The sequence below is a fragment of the Anarhichas minor genome, unplaced genomic scaffold (genome assembly GCF_050575085.1).
Source record: "Anarhichas minor isolate MPS153535 unplaced genomic scaffold, ASM5057508v1 ptg000014l, whole genome shotgun sequence".
In the NCBI taxonomy this organism is placed as follows: domain Eukaryota; kingdom Metazoa; phylum Chordata; class Actinopteri; order Perciformes; family Anarhichadidae; genus Anarhichas; species Anarhichas minor.
In genome coordinates this window covers 1,513,419-1,532,060 of record NW_027466460.1, presented here as the reverse complement: position 1 = coordinate 1,532,060, position 18,642 = coordinate 1,513,419, and the positions used below count along the sequence as shown (strand labels likewise).

At 40.8% G+C, this 18,642-nt stretch overlaps 1 protein-coding gene and 1 long non-coding RNA gene across 2 annotated transcripts in view; one reads left to right on the top strand and one right to left on the bottom strand.

The window, feature by feature from the left end:
• Window positions 1-6,306, bottom strand: part of sorcs3a (sortilin related VPS10 domain containing receptor 3a) — a 204,646-nt gene extending 198,340 nt beyond the window's left edge. The window contains exon 1 of the mRNA XM_076091868.1: window positions 5,584-6,306. Coding sequence (XP_075947983.1) covers window positions 5,584-6,267 — 684 coding nt within the window. The 5' untranslated portion in view covers window positions 6,268-6,306. The remainder of the gene's footprint in view (window positions 1-5,583) is intronic.
• A 3,773-nt stretch (window positions 6,307-10,079) lies between these two features.
• LOC142950150 (uncharacterized) lies at window positions 10,080-11,397 on the top strand. The gene is made up of 3 exons (XR_012954128.1): window positions 10,080-10,196; window positions 10,505-10,581; window positions 10,932-11,397. It is a non-coding gene; the product is annotated as an uncharacterized LOC142950150 (long non-coding RNA).
• The last annotated feature ends 7,245 nt before the right edge of the window (window positions 11,398-18,642 follow it).

Sequence of the window (18,642 nt, the reverse complement as noted above, 5' to 3'; positions counted from 1 at the left end):
CAGGTTATCTCCATTAAAATCCAAATAGAAATAAAGCAGCAGTTCTGATTGTGAAGTTAATGCGGCGTGGACCCATTTTACAGCCACTTTCAATCTCTCATAGATAAACCAGTAGATCACTTTAATTAGACAATGTGTTAATTGAGTGCAGGTCCCAAGGGTGTTATGTGTCAACATTAGTCTCCATCAGTGACAACATCCTCCAGGCACGACATCATTCGCTCCGACCGAGAGTGAGGCGTGATACTGAGAATGATTGAGGGCGTGTGTGTGCGTGCGTGCCTGTGCCTGTACAAGTGTATCTCTGGGTGCCTGTGATTTTGTGACCTAGTATAAGACGTATCAATGCATGGGAGGGACAGTGTCTGAGAGAGAGAGAGAGAGAGCGCTAGCTAGCTAGCTAGCTAGCTAGCTAGCTAGCGCTTCTCTGTGGTCTGACATTATTATTACGTGCTCATCGCCCCGGCCCGCTGGACCCGGCTAGTTCATGTTTGGGAAATGGCAAGGGACATCAACATTACGAAGTATCGCACTTGGCTCAGGAAAAAAATTATAACAATAAAACAAAATGTGGATAAGGTCAAGATGCACTTTGCCTCAGGGACTTTGAACTCTCAGACTGAAATCTCAGTTTTCCTTGAATCCGTCCACATGTGTTGTGCATCATGAGGAAGACAGTCCCCTGCATTCTCTGAGTACCCCAGATGGGGAAAAAGGCATTTAATATAATGGAAATGAAACTAAATTAAATTTGATACTGGGATGTACCAATGTAATTAACACACACACTTCTCTCTACCTCACACTCACAGATAATGTCAGCACCCTTTGCACTGGCGAACAGGATCAGTGGCCAAGCGTATGATTATACTCAGCTCTCTGAAGTCGTAGCGAGGTGGCTTCCATCAGTGCCTCTGCCACCGTGGCAATCATACAGGGAACATAACGAGGCCATTAGGTTTGGCGAACGCAGCCTTAAAGCCTCTTGTCCGACCGGCTGGGTTCCCACTATGCACGTGTTCATAGCTTCAAAGCTTTTAGCAGCTTGATGTGATCCAAGATCCGCGTTGTGCTGCAGCAGCAGGTGCAATGCATCCTGATTGGATGGCTTCCTGAATGGCTTCCTTAATGCGGTGGCGTTTCTGTGCTGAGGACAGTTTCAACATCATGTGACACTTTCAAGTGCATCCGGTGACCTTTAACGGGAGTTATCGAATGCAATCTCAAATTGTGCTGACCTGGTTAACTTCCTTTTTAAAGGAAAGAGCTGGATCTTTGTGTATGCAGTGATGGGTGCTTTTGATGACTGTATGTCCTCGTCTAATGTTCTGTTCTTTAATGTTGCTGTATTTTACTTGTTAAAATGATGTGGTTAGCTATACTGCTTCCCACACAAAGACCTTTGTGCAAACGTGGCTTTTTATTCTGGAAGGCAGAGATCAGCACTACACGTTACGGTATCAGAGATGGAATGACCTACCATACATTATCTTACTCCTCAATACACGTGGAATTTGAAAGCTTAGGCATTACAAAGCATAAAGGGACATATCATGCTTTTAAAAGCACACTGCATGAAATCAGGAGGTCAAGAGCGAGCCTCAGCCCAACCCCTCACTGCAGCCAAGGGTTTAGCTCTCAAGGCCAGTTCAAGACAGATTCTCCATTCATGTTTTGAGGCACATGGGTTCTTGCCACCAAATCATTCTCCCAGTGCAAAAAAAACCAAAACAAAGGATAGGGAAAAAATCTGTAGACACTAATTAGAGGAGGGAGGAGAGATCGAGGGATAAGGGAGAAACGGCCCGCTGGAAGGGTTTCAGTATTGATGATAGACTCTTTCTTTTCCCTCTTTCTTTTTGCTCCAGAGCAGAGGAGAGAGAGAAGAAAAGAAACAACTTTATAATGTATTACCATCAGTTATTTAGGCTGAGGAGTGAGATGGGTTGATGGAAAGTGAGTGGGAACAAGACCTGGCCCTACATCCTAAATCATGTCCCCCGGCATGCAGACACCATGGATGGAAATACTACAGAGGGCTCTGTCCTTGTTGGCGAGTCTCTGGGCTCTTTCTATGTACTGATGGCCATGACATGCACATAGCAGCCAGCGGGGTTGATAAAGTATTCGAAAACATCCTCTTTGCAAGATTCTTTCAAAATGTGTTGACTGTGTTTCAAAAGACACCCTGTAAAAAAATGTGAGAATGGCATTTCTAATGGTCTTCAGCATTAAAGGACTCACACATTCCCGGAACATGTGTGTTTTTGCTGCAAGACATTTTTCCCATCAGAAAACCGCAACTACTGAGAGTCTGCGTGTGTTCCTCCGGTCCTCAAAAGGGATTTCAAACACACACAGCTCTATTGATGACTTGCCAGATATGACTGACCTGTGCCTGCATGAGTTCTCATGAATATAAAAGTCCACTCAAGTCGAGCTCATGCAGGCACCGTCTTAATTTTCCTCACCCACCCTCCAAAGAGAGTGCCACGTGGATGTGGTCACCATGACGTCACCCATTGTTTTGTGGACTGCTGTGGTTTGATGCCTCGAGTTCAGATTGTTGACCAGCGCCATCTTGTTTTTTTTGGAACCAGAAGTGACAACGCCGTGGTATTGACCTGTATAATCAGAAGGTAGCCCCGCCCTAAAGCATACCCTGCTTTATGGTCTATTTTACTCTAAATGGACCATCACTTACTAAATGAACATCATGCTGTATTGAAGAATAGTCAACAGTCCTGAACTATCAACAAAACATGGCGATATTTTTGGGTCACTGTTTTTATATAGAAACATCATTCATTGTAGAAGCTGTTGGGAGAAATTGTCACGGTCCCGTTAGAGGAGATGAATGCTTCAAGATCACACTTGAAGAGGCACTGCTAGTGCTATCCATTTTGTATTCAAGCTGCCAGTCACAGAGCCCTTATGCTCATGACTGCAGAGGGTTGGGGGGGGGGGTCACTTCATCATTTATTATATTCATGGCCATAATTTCACTGAAGCATCCCGACACTGGTTAGTCTCAATATTGTAACATCTACATTCTCAGTTGATCTAAGGTTAAGGCATTGGACCTGTGTAAGCCCGAGGCAGAGACATGAAGACACGATGACAGGCACAGGGATAGAGAGGCAGGGGGCGTTGGGTAGAGACAGCTAGTTGGACAGGTACAGAGAGACGGTGAGAGTGCATTAGCCTTGTGTACACGCCTCAGAGGACACACCATTCCCCCCCCCCAGGGAACCCACAGCACCATCATGTCCTCCCAGAGGTAGTCACAGTACAAGACACGGCTGACCAATCTGACTGAAATAAGGGTGGCAGATAGACCCAAGAGGTTCTGAATGTATGGCCGATTTAGTGGCAGTTAACCAATAGCAAACCAGTCGGCCCACATCTGAGATTCATTTACATTTATGTTTCAAATATTTAGTCCAGAGGAATGCAATGGTTGAGCAGCTCGGAGTTTGGTATCTTGACTAAAGGTCAGTGGAATAGGGCACATGACTAACACCTATCCAATGACTGTCATTTTCCAGCAAAGTGAAAAGTGCAAATAACATCAAGTTTAACTAACGCTGTATGTCACTGTCTTACAAAACCGGCCCATCTGAGCCATTTCTGATCTGGTTTCTACTTTGCTTAGGATAGAAACTAGGGCTGTCAAAAAGGATGTTTGATGATACTATTGTTTATTATTAACGATTTTTATTATTATTTGAAGGGAAAATATATTGTTACTTTGACAGGCCTAATTCTCAGACGCTTTGTACACCCAACCAACCTCACTTAGCAAAACCTAACTAAAGTTTTTTTTAAAGGAAGTTATATGATGATTATGTCTTGTAACAAATGTCCCCCGCTGGAATAGAACCAGTGGTATTTATGTCCAAACGTTGGCTGTTTGGTAAGACAGTTTAAACCACCTGAGGCATCGTGTTGGTCTTGTGGTTGTCATTTTGGTGAGGATGGTTTCTATATTACAGTCACAGGACAAATGAAAGGACACACAAAGCCAGCAATGGAAGGTGAACAGACAGTGAAGGTTACGGTGGCTGAACCAAGCTGGTAATCCATCTAACCAGCTAGTCATCCCGTTAGTCAGCCACTCACTCTTATGCCAACTTGACTACTGCTGCAGTTAAGTTAGAGGACTTCAAGCTCAATCTCCCTGTACTCCATTCATCACCCGGACAAGTACCAACGGCCAATGAAGATTAAGTAGCAGATCTCCTCTCTTGAGGATGCTCTCGAGGCTGGGCCTGACTTCCCTCGCTTTGCCACGAAAGAAGAAAAGACTTTGAAATAAAGCCCTGAGTCTTCAAGATAATTATTAAAGATTTGAAGCTGAGGGGGCAGTGGCACAAAATAACCTCTTCACCCTTTCCATCCAACACACATTCATGCAGTCACACACACACACACACACACACACACACACACACACACACACACACACACACACAGACGAGTGTGAGCACACACCAACATGTTCCCCTCACAGTGCCTCAGTCTTCACTGCAGGATAAAAAAAACAAGTTCATGCACCGTGTCATAATCAGCTCAGACAAGACTGAATATGTGGGATTTCTCTTTTTTTCAGATGGAATAAAGCGAGAGCAGCAGCCACAACAACAAATTAAGCTTGTGAAACCACAAAGAAGAGCCCATCGGCTCCCTGTGAGCTTGCATGGTTGTGTAAATGACTTTGATTCATTTTGTCTCATTATTCTCTTCCTATGAGGACCCCCTTGTGTAAGAGGGGAAAGATTTTCATCCATTTCATTTGCAAAACGGGCCAGAATGTGGTCAGTGTCATTTTAGAGAGAAGGAAGTGCTACTATTTACTGCTGTAAGGATTTACACATGTAGAGACAGCAGGTTGACGCTGTCTTTGACCTGAACATTTAGCTTGTGTCACACAAAGGACTGCATGATGCCCTTCTGTACACACACACAGACACACATATATATATATATATATATATATATACGATAAATGCAACATCTTCAGAATTAAAGGAATTGCTCAATGGAGAGCAATCATTTATGACTGCCTCTTTCCCCAATCAATTAGTTCGGATGAAAACCCTGGCATCATTAGGGCAGCATGAATCATGGATTCGCATATCTCTAATTCGGTGCAATTATTTCTGAAATATTTTCCCACTAAAGCTATACTTTACTACAAACTAAATATAATAGACAAAATGCACGGCTTTCAGATCACGCACGGATAGAAACAGGTGTGGATGCACAATGTGATTAAATAGGAAAAGAAAGGACATAACAAAGTGCGAGTTCGTGCGTAATTTCTACGAGAGTCAAAGGTCGCTGCAAAAGTCTGGCATTTAGGGAACAGTGCGCGTCGGAGCGCATCTGTAGCTTCCAGTGCACCTGTTAACAGTGAACCGCAACTCAGCGGCACGACAGAGCACAAAGTCTCTGCTCTGTGCGTCACGGAGTTTTTGTTCACCCACCTGCTCAAATCACTTTGTTCATTCGGAATTTAGATTCGTAAAAAAGCAGCAGAATATTTAGATGAAGAAAAAAAAAAAAAACATGGTTACTTACGCTGCTGTTTTGTCCAGACCAGAAAACCACCGCGTGGTTATGCGCAGAGTCCCCACTCAGAGAGAAAGTGCTGCTGGTGAGCTTGGGCTCATCTTGCCGGTTATTTCCTCTCGCTTCATCCCTGTTCCATCTGACCTCGGACCTGCCGTGCTTTTTTCCGTCAAACAATGAGCCCCGATCCTCCGGAGCGCCTGCATCCATGTCAGTCCGGCCGGTCCGCCCGTTCTCACTGAACTCGGAAAACTCAGGACCGCTTCTCTTCGCTCTACGAAGGGTAGCATCCTCACTCTTCTCGGGCTCCCCTGCCCTATCACTGCGGTGACTTAATTCACTGGACCCCGATGCATCTTCCTTTGAGCCTACTCCATCCAAACTGACATGTTGATGGAACTGGGGAAGATCCTCGAGAGAAACACCTGCATCATGGTCGGCGTCCACTCCAGTATTTTGGTCGGTAACCGCGAGTTCCCTAAACTCTATTCGGATGTTTTTTAGGGTGTCCAGATCCTCTGTCGGGTCAGTGCTCATACCCAGCTTTAATTCTTCCACGTGAAGTTGAATTGGCGACGCACAAGATGCGCAAGTTATCTCCGCCTTGGTATTTTGTAGGGTTTGAGCGGCTATCACCACCCAGATACCCAGAGATAAGTGCAAGCCTGGGCAGAAGCCAGCCCAAGTCTCCATCGCTGACAGAGATTTGGGGGAGTGAAAGACCGTAGGAGACCTTATCCAACACCTTAAGTCCCTTCTCTCAGGTCGATAAAGAATAACTGACGCCTCGTTTGTCCGTCCGGTTGTTTGGAGGGGAGAAAGTGCTCTTCAGCGAAACTGTTCACGTCCAAGGATCTTTAGTCGGGAAAGCCACCACACAGGAGGGAGGAGCTGTATCGAAGCCAGCTGCCGAGTGTGCGCCCGGAAGAAAGAGGGAGAGAGATAGAGGGAGAGGGAGAGAGGGAGAGAGAGAGAGAGGAGCTGTCCGTGGTGCTGAGTCTTCCCCTATCCTTGAGTAAGTTTTGATATTACCAACGAAAATGATCTGTATCATGGCACATATCATACCATGATCTAAAACAAAAAATGAATATATGCTATAATTAATTTGAATTAAACAATTGTATATTATGTTCTTTTTTCTCTGCAGTTTTCTAATATTATATTACCATTTAAGTTGCCGGTAAGAGCAGTATTACCCTGGATTGACGCAACAGAAATGACTCAATGAACGTATCAAATGCAGTTAAGTCATAATATGCAGTGGAATCTTTTTCATTTGTAGAACTCGATCTGATTTTTATGTTTAGTGGTATTCTACAAACCATTGCCAACACATTCCCTGTACAAATCAATTAGTTTTGTTATTTGTTTTTGTCTCTGTATTTACATCATTTTGTTTGGTAAGCTCTCTGATAGCCTATAGCCGCACCATATTTAAGAACCGGCTTACAGTTTTCTTTTGGATAGCTAACATGCATTCATTCCTGCAGTCAAAAGTCACATTGTCTGAACTCTTGTCACAGTCTATGTGGACCAAATCCTTTTTCATTGCTTTCAAACTAAATGTATTCAAAGAGCACAATTTCCAAACTCCGTGAACTCATTTCTCATTCATGCTTTACATTATGTATTGGCAACACAGTGTTTTCGAAACTCTTAAAAACAAATTCAAAACAGAATACTGGCAAATGTTATGAATTTTTGAAGTAACCTATGAAATATATTAATAAGACAAAAGACGACGGCTTCACAATGATTTAGTCTGAATACATGGATGAAGAAGATGTTGGTGAAGACAGAAGAGTGGCAGGGAGAGGAAGAATGTGTGGAGGACAAAGGAGAGGAAGACCAAAAACCAAGAGCTGTGATCTATGATGAGATAAGGGCCACAATTATTGAGCATGTTGTAAACCACGGCCTCTTTTTGAGAGGTTTGGAATTTCAGGAATTTGTTTTTAATTTTGTTTCAAATCTTAATTTTGCACAAGTAAATTACTTTACGCTGGGATATATAAAAAATAAAGGATATTGAAGCAAATTGCTGTATTTTTGATTCATTATTGTTACATATATTTCAGTACAGTCAATAAAGTGAAAAGGTGTTATTCCTCTTTGATAGTGAAATACTGATGTAAAAAGTAGTTAAAACTTCAAAGATAAAAGTTCATAATTTATGTGATGCTCCCTGTTGTTAGTGTGTTTTAAGTCAGTGTGTTTTGAGTGAAAATGTTTCCTTCCTTTTTGAGTGTTTTGGTCGAATGAGCTAATTTTGAGAGATGTATGAAGTGTTTTGGTGGTTTGACTGAGTTTTGGAGCTGAGATTAACTGATTGGCCAAGATGCATGTTGGTAATGCAGAATGTAAGATTGAAAAAGCTGCTTCAGTATTGACCGATGCTTGTTAGCAATAGAAAAAAACTGTAAGACCTTCCTCTTTGATTACGCTTAGAGTTAGGGCTGGCTCAGGTTTATAGTTAGGGCTGGCTCAGGTTTATAGTTAGGGCTGGCTCAGGTTTATAGTTAGGGCTGGCTCAGGTTTATAGTTAGGGCTGGCTCAGGTTTATAGTTGGGGCTGGCTCAGGTTTGTAGTTTGGGCTGGCTCAGGTTTATAGTTTGGGCCGACTCAGGTTTATAGTTAGGGCTGGCTCAGGTTTATAGTTTGGGCCGACTCAGGTTTATAGTTAGGGCCGGCTCAGGTTTATAGCTAGGGCTGGCTCAAGTTTATAGCTAGGGCCGGCTCAAGTTTATAGTTAGGGCCGGCTCAGGTTTATAGTTGGGGCCGGCTCAGGTTTATATCAGGTTTATAGTTAGGGCCGGCTCAGGTTTATAGTTGGGGCCGGCTCAGGTTTATAGTTAGGGCCGGCTCAGGTTTATGGTTAGGGCTGGCTCAGGTTTATAGTTGGGGCCGGCTCAGGTTTATGGTTAGGGCTGGCTCAGGTTTATGGTTAGGGCTGGCTCAGGTTTTCCTCGGACCAGGCCTAGATATGCTACTACAGGCCTGGACTGCTGGAGGACTTCCCATGATACACTGAGCTCCTCTCCCTCTCCCTCTGTATACATTCATGTCACATTAATGCACATTACTAACTCGTCATCTTCACCAATTTGTCATTGCTGTATTTCAGACGCACCCTAAGTTTTATGGATTTGGGCCTGTTCTCAAGGACAGAGAACTTCCAAGGGAAAAGAAAGGGACTGGAGGACACTGATTGATTTGAAGGCCTCTAATTGTGCAAACAGACATTTCACAATCCACTGTGTCTTCATCAGAGTCAAAATTGATGATAGGATGAGCATTTGTATGTGTTACTTTTGTCATTGTGGTTTGCTCCTTCGCTGTAAGAGTCCGTCTGACAGTAGGAGTGAGAAAAAAACTGGTGCTGGCGCACGTTGAGCCCTGGGGGTTGGGGGTGGGGGGTGGTTTGGAGAACACTCACTGATGGATTGGCAAGAATTGGCAAGGAGTTGCACCACTCCTCGGGGGAAATGAGGCAGCGCCTAGAGGCATACGAGAGAGAGGGGAGGGAGGGAGGAAGTGCTGGGATACGGTGCTGCCGCGCTCTGCGCATCAAGGACTGAGAAGAACGGATGGCATGGTGATATCAAAGCAGGAAGCAGGATGTGTGTGTGTGTGTTTATTAGTGCATGCAGCCAAGTTACATCTGATTTGCAGGTAACACATTAATTATTCTCAATTATAGTGTGCATGATTATATTCTATTATTTGTATCACAGTGAAATGTTTATGTATTGATAATATTAAAGTTAAATTGTCACATTTTGAAAGAAAGGATGCAAGTCCCCTCTTGGCAAATAAAATTACCAAACAAAACATATGTCCAGTAATATTCTGGGAAAGACCTTAAAAGTACATTTTTTAATTCTATTCTTTTTAATCTTTTTTCAAGATTACCAGAAGCATAGGTCAACACTTGGCTGGAGTAGTGCGATAATCAACTGTTGGTAATGTGTGAATGTTTGTCAGTGTGTGAGAGGAAGTAAATAAAAAGTAAGGAAATAAGGAACATTTATTTGGACAAATTCAAGTCTGTAATCCCAGTTTTCAAAGAGTTTAATGAGCTCTCAAAATCAAAAATACTCCTACAAACAAGGAACATAAAATATCAAAAAATGTATCAACATGCCACAACCTGAGGGACAGTGAATGACCTACACTGTAACGAATTACTGTAAATTTACAGTGGATTTTCAACGGTATCTTACAGTATTTCATAATAACTGTAACATACAGTTAAATGTTCATCCTCACATGTAAATTAACAGTCAATGCTGTAAATTAACAGTTAATGCCGTCAATTAACAATAATAGCAGACTACCGTAATTTAACAGCATGATACAGTATTTTTTGTGAAGAGGTGGATACACGCTTCTCTATACAAGTTGAGTGAATCACAATCCATCTACATCGTACTGTCTATTGTAGGTTAATGTGTCTGTAATGACGATAGAATATTTTTATTATTCAAACTGCTCATTGCCTTAAAGTCATTTTTGAGTGACAAGACGTGACCGACTGCTCCTGAACGTGACTTTGGACACAACAGCTTCAGTTCATCCTTCTGAGCGACAGCCATGTGGAGATCAACCGAGGAGCCGAGGTAACTTATCATCTGAAATTCAAATTCAAAGTCTCTAGTATTGTTTTGTCTTCATGATTATTGAATTGTTGACATCTCAGATAATGTTTCACTTGGTCTGTTTCATTACATTAGGTTGCTAATGTTGGTGGAGCTAACGTTAGCTCTGTGACGTTAGCTAGCTCAAGCTCAATTAGCCTTAGAAAGGTTAGCTAGCTAACAGCATAGCAAGTTAAGTTAACATAAATAAAGTTAATCACCAATTACAGTGTTAAGATGTAACGTTAGTAACCTAACTTGTGTTTACTTGTGCTCTTATTGAACTGTAGGACCGCAAACAGGACGATTATCAAAAGGGAGAGGAGAACAGAGATCACCGACGTGTTCAAGACGATGAACAGTTGAGGTAACGCTAACAGTAACGTTACCCGTGTGTGTTATTCCAGGAGCAACAGTAACACCAGATCAAACTCATTTTAGTGTTGAACGTTAGTCCATTGTGGTCCATTGTCTTAGCTTTATTACTTCACCTAACGTAATCAGCTCATCACATAGTCTGTTAATTTAAACTGTATGGTATTCTTGTAGGCCTATTAGCTTTTTACAAAGACTTACATTGATATGTTAACATGTGTGAGGCACAGGCAAACCCACAGCTGCACACCCAAAGCTTCTTTTGTTTATCCTGGATGTCATAGAACTTTCCAGAAGTTCAGAACATTGTGTTTCTAAAGTTTTTATTTTGTTTGTTTACAGTCACTCGTCATCAGAGATTGAGGAAACCAGCCAGACGCTGCAGTCAAGTCCTCTTTAAGGTGTTCTCTCTCCTTATTGTTTCATTCATGTGAGTTCATGCTGTTCAAATTAACTATAAATGTGTATAAGACTTGTTATCAAGCTAGACTGTGAAGCAGTTCTATTACACTGTTCTTGATACTATTTTAATTCAATGTTATACTGTTGATGCTAATGAGTTCAGTTAAGCTGGTCATTAACGATTTTATTGGTTTATTAGTTTTTGTCACGGCTCCGCTGTGACCTCAGCTTGTCTCCCCTCTGTTGTCTGTCTGTCTGTCTGTGTGTGTGTGTGTGTGGCTTGAGTGCGGCTGCAATCATCCGGCACCTGGGCTCATCTCCTCACCTGACAACAATTACACCATCATCACCTTCAGCTTAAATACCCCGGCTTCCTGCAGTCTCATCGTCAGATTGTTCCTTCAACTCAGTGGTAGCTACACCTCGGCCCCTTTGAGTTTAAGTCTTCTCTTAGCGAAAGTTGGCCTTTTTGACGTTTTTAACTAACTTGTGTTTTCCCTCTGCCTCAGCAAGTCCCGTGCCACGTCGCCGCCCAGACGCCGCCGCACACACCGCCTCGCTGCTCCACCTGCATGCTTCACCTGCATGTTCCACCAGCTCCACAGACAAGCAAAATAAAACTCTTTTTTCACCTACTCTGCTGTCCCGGTGTCTGCGTTTGGGTCCAGGATAAACCGACCATAACAGTTTTCTTCTAAACATGCAGTACATTGTGAGTTTTGTGATGTAATACAAATGTCCCTTTATTATTTGAGAACATGTAATAAACTGCAACTATTATGTATTGAATGTCTATTGTTGTTCTTTCAATTTTTGGGAATTAAATGCAAAAGTAGCGGGTTGTATTACCCTTTGTAAATAAACGGTAACATTCTGGCATATACCGTAAAATCACGGTAAAACCCAATTATCCTACTATCACGTACCGTAATCCAGTATACGGTATGATACAGTAAAAGTAAATTACGGTAGTGTGCCGTAAAAAAACAGTAACTTACTGGCGTCCCTGCTGCCAGTAAGTTACTGTTAATTTACGGTGAAATAATTTAGAGTGTACACACACACACACACACACACACACATTTGTTGAAATGTACATGACAAATGAAATGAGTCTGTATATATGTGAGCTATGCCTCAGTGCAGCGAGGCTATTCATTAGTGACTTAGCATGTTGTGCCCTTGTCTATCAAATTGACTGCCCACAAATCGCCCATCAGGGAATACTCAGGGGACCGTGTCTGAATTCCAAGACACAGACACTGTCCCCATGTCATCTTATATAGAGTGTATACATAATTTGTATTATTATAGAAATTATGTATGAAATGACAGCGTGAAAACAATCCATTAATAAATCAGCACCTCCCCTCGATATTATGGAGCTTCATGGTGAGCTTCACTTCACTCTTACCGCTCTCATGCCGTTTTCAGACTAAAAGCTCTAAAAACACAAACAGCAAAATGGAACATTTTCTTGGCTTTATTTCGAGCATTGGGGGGATAATAGTGGGGAATAAATACAGGATCCTCTGCCATGGACAGAAGAATAGAGCAGATATTCATCATTGCCCTGCTGTATGTTCCTACTGACACGCAAACGATTCCTGGCTGCACCTGATTCGATGAACGCTTTCACTCATGGACTGTCAGCCCCCGGACTGTAAACTAAACCAACATACTAAGACTCGATTCGAAGCTTTACAAAAATGGGTTTCTGATTACCATTGGTTAGTTTAAGTCGAGTAACAACGGATGCCCCTGATTTGCATAAAGTAGCCTGGACTTCAACTTTGTCCTGTATATCAAAAGGCCCACAGCGCTACCAGAATGCATTGCACGGCTGCTTAAATAGCCAATGAATAGTGAGCGTGGAAATGATATCCTGTGGACTCGTACCATTAGTGATCAGCTGGTGTACACAGCTAAGAAGTTAGCAGCTAAAGAGCCAGACAGAAACGAGAGTGAATATTGGACTTGCATTCAACATTCATTCATCAACATTACATACAAACCCGTCTCCAAATGAATGATAATGTTTTATCACTGCAGGATGGACACAGAACTATTACATTGTTAATTACAAGGTTTGTCTTTTAGACTTGTCTTGTGAATAACTGATCATTTAGCTCTATTTGCATGTAAAAGTATTCAACTAAACAAATCTGTGAAGGAATAATCCCTCTTTGGTTGACTAGGTCTTAATGTAAGATGGCCACCAGTAGCTGAATTTAAAAGAATTACACTTATGTGCTTCTGTGCTGAGAAACAGATGAGGAGTGATACCACTCTGACATGTGTGCAGTAAATATGAAGCTGGATCCAGCAATTAATTAGCCTGCTTACCTTAGCATAAAGCTGGTGTTCATGGACATGTTAAACATTGTCGTTTTTACACTGACATTTTTGTACAGATTATACAAAAGTGGAGTGATATTATTCTTTTCATCTAACTCTCAGCAATAAAGTGAATGAACGTATTTCCTCAAAGGACTATGAACAAGCGGGCCGACACCCAAGAAAAACTCCAAGCAACTCTGATCAACACAGAGACAGGGACTGTGGACTGAATTATTTCAGGGAGAGACATGTAATGAGATTTTAATGAAAGTGAATGAAAGTTCTCATCTCTTGTGATGATGCCATTCATCAATTACTGTAGTTTACTAATGGAGTGGAAATTACTAATCCCTTTTAACGATAAAACAGATGGGATTTTTCAAATCAATCCAAGTGAGATGTAAAATGTGTTTTGGAAGTTGGAGAAGCAGTGTACCAAATCTGTACCAAAGGATCTGGTACATTTACAGCTCGTGAGATACACGTGTGTGAAATACCTAAGTATACAGTGCAGCTATATCACATTTACATAAAAGAACATAGTTTTTATTTGAAGCACTTCTATGAAGCTCTGAGTGTAATATTTCCCAATAACATGAAGTGATAGAAGGGTTTGTGGGTGTTGATTGTAAAACCAAGGAGTCATTGGAGATGGAGATGTAATCAAGAGAGCTTCAGACAATCTTGTTGAAAAGTCAGTCACTTTCTGAGACGCCTGTACGACTGCAGACACATCATTTCGATTTTTCATAGTTTATTTATTCTTGAATTCACTGTAAATCTTACCTCTGAACAAGAAGGTCTAATAGCTATTTCAAAGCTGTTTTCAAACTGACACCGGCATTCTAGTAAGATGAACAATTTACTTACGTACTTATTGGAGGCCTAAAAGTTGTCCAAACTAAATCAATTATATGGAGTCAAACAATACTGAAATCAGCCAAAAAAAAGTTAGTTTGTTTGTTAGTTTGTTTTTAATTGTAAAATGAAAAAGAAAATGAAGAAAAAAAGTACAGCAACGTTCGGTCACTTTCACACTTGCAGTTCATGGTTCATGTGTTGCAAACCAAAGATTGTTTTCCTTGTTAGTTCTGGCCCATTTCCTGTTCTGAGGGTCACTTATGTATATGATACAGATACGGCAGCCATTATCCTGTACACACATGCATACACTTTTTTAAGATGATTTCGTCAGGATCAGCAGATCCTCACTTTGGATTCTGTAATTATTTTTTCTTTAATAATGTGAGATGCTTATTTCAAGCCGTTTGATGCAAATTCATTCGATAGCTGATTGGTTTCACCATCATTGGCTATAGGTCACTGAAGTATGTGTATGTATGGAGGCATAGGCTGGCAGTTAAAATGTAGTTTTTGAAAGGTTAAATGTCAACAAATATGAATTCAAACAGAATATTTTGGTAGATAAAAAACGTGTTGAGGATTAATATAAATATATAAAGCTGCTTATCCTCTTTTGGATTATTCTGCTGTCTATTTTATGGCTCAATCCATTTGTTCTATATTATAGTAACAAACACTTTTAACAGTCCAGAACTCAAAATGATTCAGTTTACTCAAATGTAATGACATTTACAGCACACATTTGAGAAGTTGAAACATGAAATATGTGGTATTTTTGGGGCAAAAACTATAAAACAATCAATCAGTTTTATTTTCAAAGCAGTTGCTAATTAGTCAATTAATGAATAACTTGAGTTCTTCAAAGATCAGCAGGACAGCAATAGGTTTTAAGTATAGAGTAAAAGTCGAGTTGGGGAACAGTAGTATGGACTTCATCAACTGGCCCGGTCTGAACTTCTTTTCCACCACAAAGCATGAAAATCTGTTTCCACAACACTCAAGTCTGTTCAGCATGCCTCGTACATTTTAGACATGCACACCGGTCAAGTCGAGGTAATATTATTACAGGACCTTTTGGTCATAATAACTTTCACGCTTGATGTTCGATCAATCCAAAGAGCAATCCAGTTATTCAAGAGTCAATTAAATCAGTGAGTCTGGAAAAGTAGTGACAAGTTCCGTAGAAACACTGGCCAACAATATCTCCACAGTGACTGTACGGTCATTTCTGAACATCTCTGCTGCTTTGGGCATGTCAAGCAATATAAGGCTGAATCAGAGGCTCAGAGGCTGAGACATGCGGTTGCTAATTATACTCCATAATTCATTTTATTTTTGCACACAAACCAATTACTAGCAAAAGAGTACACCATCCGCATGTCATTGCACATATTGAGAAATATGAGTTCATGACTAATCAATCCTTATGTATGTACAGTAGCTACACTACACAATGTCTTCTTGATTAAACAAAGCAAATACAAGTCACACTTACTCTGATCCAACAGTGCAAAAAGTTTAATTTCTTTCTTCCTGACTGCCACAAATTATGGTAATTGAACTAATAAATACCGTCACTGGTGGTCATCTGTAATTTGTTGGGGCGTAGTTAAATATACAACTTGTTTGGGGATGTGTTTTCCCCAGAGACAGTGGATGGGTTGCTGTTATGACTGAATGAAATTTGAGCCGTTGTGCCCCCCAGCTAACAGCAACAGACATTTTGATAATATGGCTGAAATGTGTAAATGTGGTGCAGTAAGGGAGGGGCTGCAGCCACCACCATCTTTCACTCAGCAATAACCATAAACTTTTAGGTTTAGAGAAATTCAAAGAATTAGAAAACAAACTGTTGGATTATGGGTAGAATGTGTTAAACAGAGGAATATGGTTGGGTGCCAAGGACAGTGCTGACACGTTTGCTTTTTGGAATGCTTGGTAACAGGCTGTGAAAGGAGCATCAAATGTACACAATTATCCTGCAATGAGTTTGTTTGTGTAAAACATGATAATACAGTTTGCATTTGTCTTCAGGGCTATATCGGAATCAGAATGAGCTTTATTGGCCACATACATGGAATTTGACTTTGGTTTACACTTTGGTCTCAACGTACATACACAAGTTAACAATAAACATGAGAATTATAAAAAAAAACATAAAACAAGGACAACGAAAAAAGTAGAACAGATGTAAATATAAACATTTAACGACTATGTACAAATAAATAAATAAATATATATATATATATGAACATAAACCTTTACAACAACGACAGTGGAGTTGTCATTCAAATAGTTAGAAGCTTTAATCATAATATTAAGTACTTCTGAACAGTTGCAGACGGAGATTAGGACAATATTCTATTTCAATCAGGAGAGACAAGTCATGTAATTAAAAGATAATTGTTTATTATAAACAAATGATATGTGATGATAAAGTCTTCACAGTCTTTGGCGCTTGGACTCTACAGGGAGATTTGTAATGGAGGCGTCTGTCCTGAGCAGCAGCAAGATAAATCCCCCGCGGAGTCCAGACACTGGTGGTGGTGGTGGTGGTGGCTGATGAGGTTGATAGAATGATGAGTTGATGAATCTGATGAATCTGTGAAGATTGGGTGGTGATGGGGAGGTGGAGGGGTGTGTAACAGCAGGATAAACCTACTGAAGTTAGAGAGACAATCATATTTCAGAGAGACAGCAAATGAAATACGGGTTTAGGCATGCAAGAGTATAGTCTTCCTTGACTGCACTTGTGCTAGAGCTTCATTTCAATCAGGAGAGACAAGTCAGATAAAGAAAGGATAATTGTTTATTATAAACAAATGATATGTGATGATAAAGTCCTCACAGTCTTTGGCGCTTGGACTCTACAGGGAGATTTGTAATCGAGGGGCTTCTGCCTGAGCAGCAGCAAGATAAATCCCCCAAAAGGAAAAAATTAATCACAGCCTAATATTCCGCCCAAAAGAATGTTTACCTACCAGCGGGAATGAAACGGGTCACAAATGCTTGATGATGGCATTAGCTGCTAAGAGATGAGGCATAACAAGGAGCATGAAAGAAATTTGAGGTTAATAGAATCAACGATTTACCATGAATGAGTAGACGTGAACAACAGTGCTGCAATGACTAGGTCAGCACTGACCAGAGCATCTGTGAGATTTACTTTTTGATCTTAGCCAGCAATGGCCTGCTTGCAATGTATAGGGCGCTAGCCAGCAATGGCTAATGGTCAGCACTGACCTGAATAGGAACAGTTTGAGCTTAGACTATGTGGCTAGTATACTTGAATGACAGGCATGACATTTTATAGATTTCGCCAAGCAGGAAGTCTCTATTACTTGCCTCTTTTAATGAGTCATACATCACTCATAAGACCCTGAATAGATTTAACCAAAAGAGGTCAGCAGTGACCTGAGAATTAGCAATGCGATGGATCTGATACTACTTCGATATACGATGTACATGATGTCACTTATTAGAATACAATATTGTGAGTAATTACAGAAGCAACGAAAATGTAGCAGATAGCCTATGACAAAATTATGAGAATACGAGAATCTGAACCACTTGTATAAATAGAATGGATATGGCGCTACTTACCAGAAATGACTATATTTACACCACTTACCTGATATGACACCACATATCAGAAGACAATTAATATGGGCAGTTAGTAGAATAATATGATCAGGATGTTTACTCAAAGAAACAAACAAAAGAACTGTTTCATAACCTCTAGCTGTCCTCTTACAAAACACATGCATATGACCAAGGGACTAATTGTAAATAAGTCAGAAGGAGATCACATGACTCAATAGAGATAGGGGACAAGATAAATATTCCAAAGCACTGAATGAATCAAGCACTGTCGGGAAACATGCGACATTTGGACGAGGCTCTTGCGGCTTTCCTGACACATCAAGCTGAAAGGTCAAGCTTTCATAGAAAGTCCTTGGACACACAAATGTCAGTGACCTTGTCCTTTGATAGCATGATTGGCATGACATGATTCTATAGGGGCCCGAATGAATTCATTCACTGATGTAGAAATATAATGACTTAAGTTGCTTTGGGAGTCAATAGGTACAGTAAATCTTAAGCTTAGCAAGGCTTTCATCAGTGGGGAAACACAGTAGCTTTTGTCTTTACTATGGTCTGTTTTTTGTAATCAGTATCAAGTGACATGACTATTGCTTTTGCTTCCAAATGTTAATGATGCAGTCACAACATATCATGCTGTAAGCTTCTGATATGGGCAGATGCTTAAATCAAAACAAATATTTTTACAATTATAAAGGTTTATATGAATGAATACAGCCAGTACAAATCATATCACAGAGACTTTCAATCTCACATTATGATTAGCTGACAGGTATTCTAATAAGTGCCAGTATCTCATGAGCTTACACTCCTGCAGATATAATGCGCCGTCATTTGTAGATAT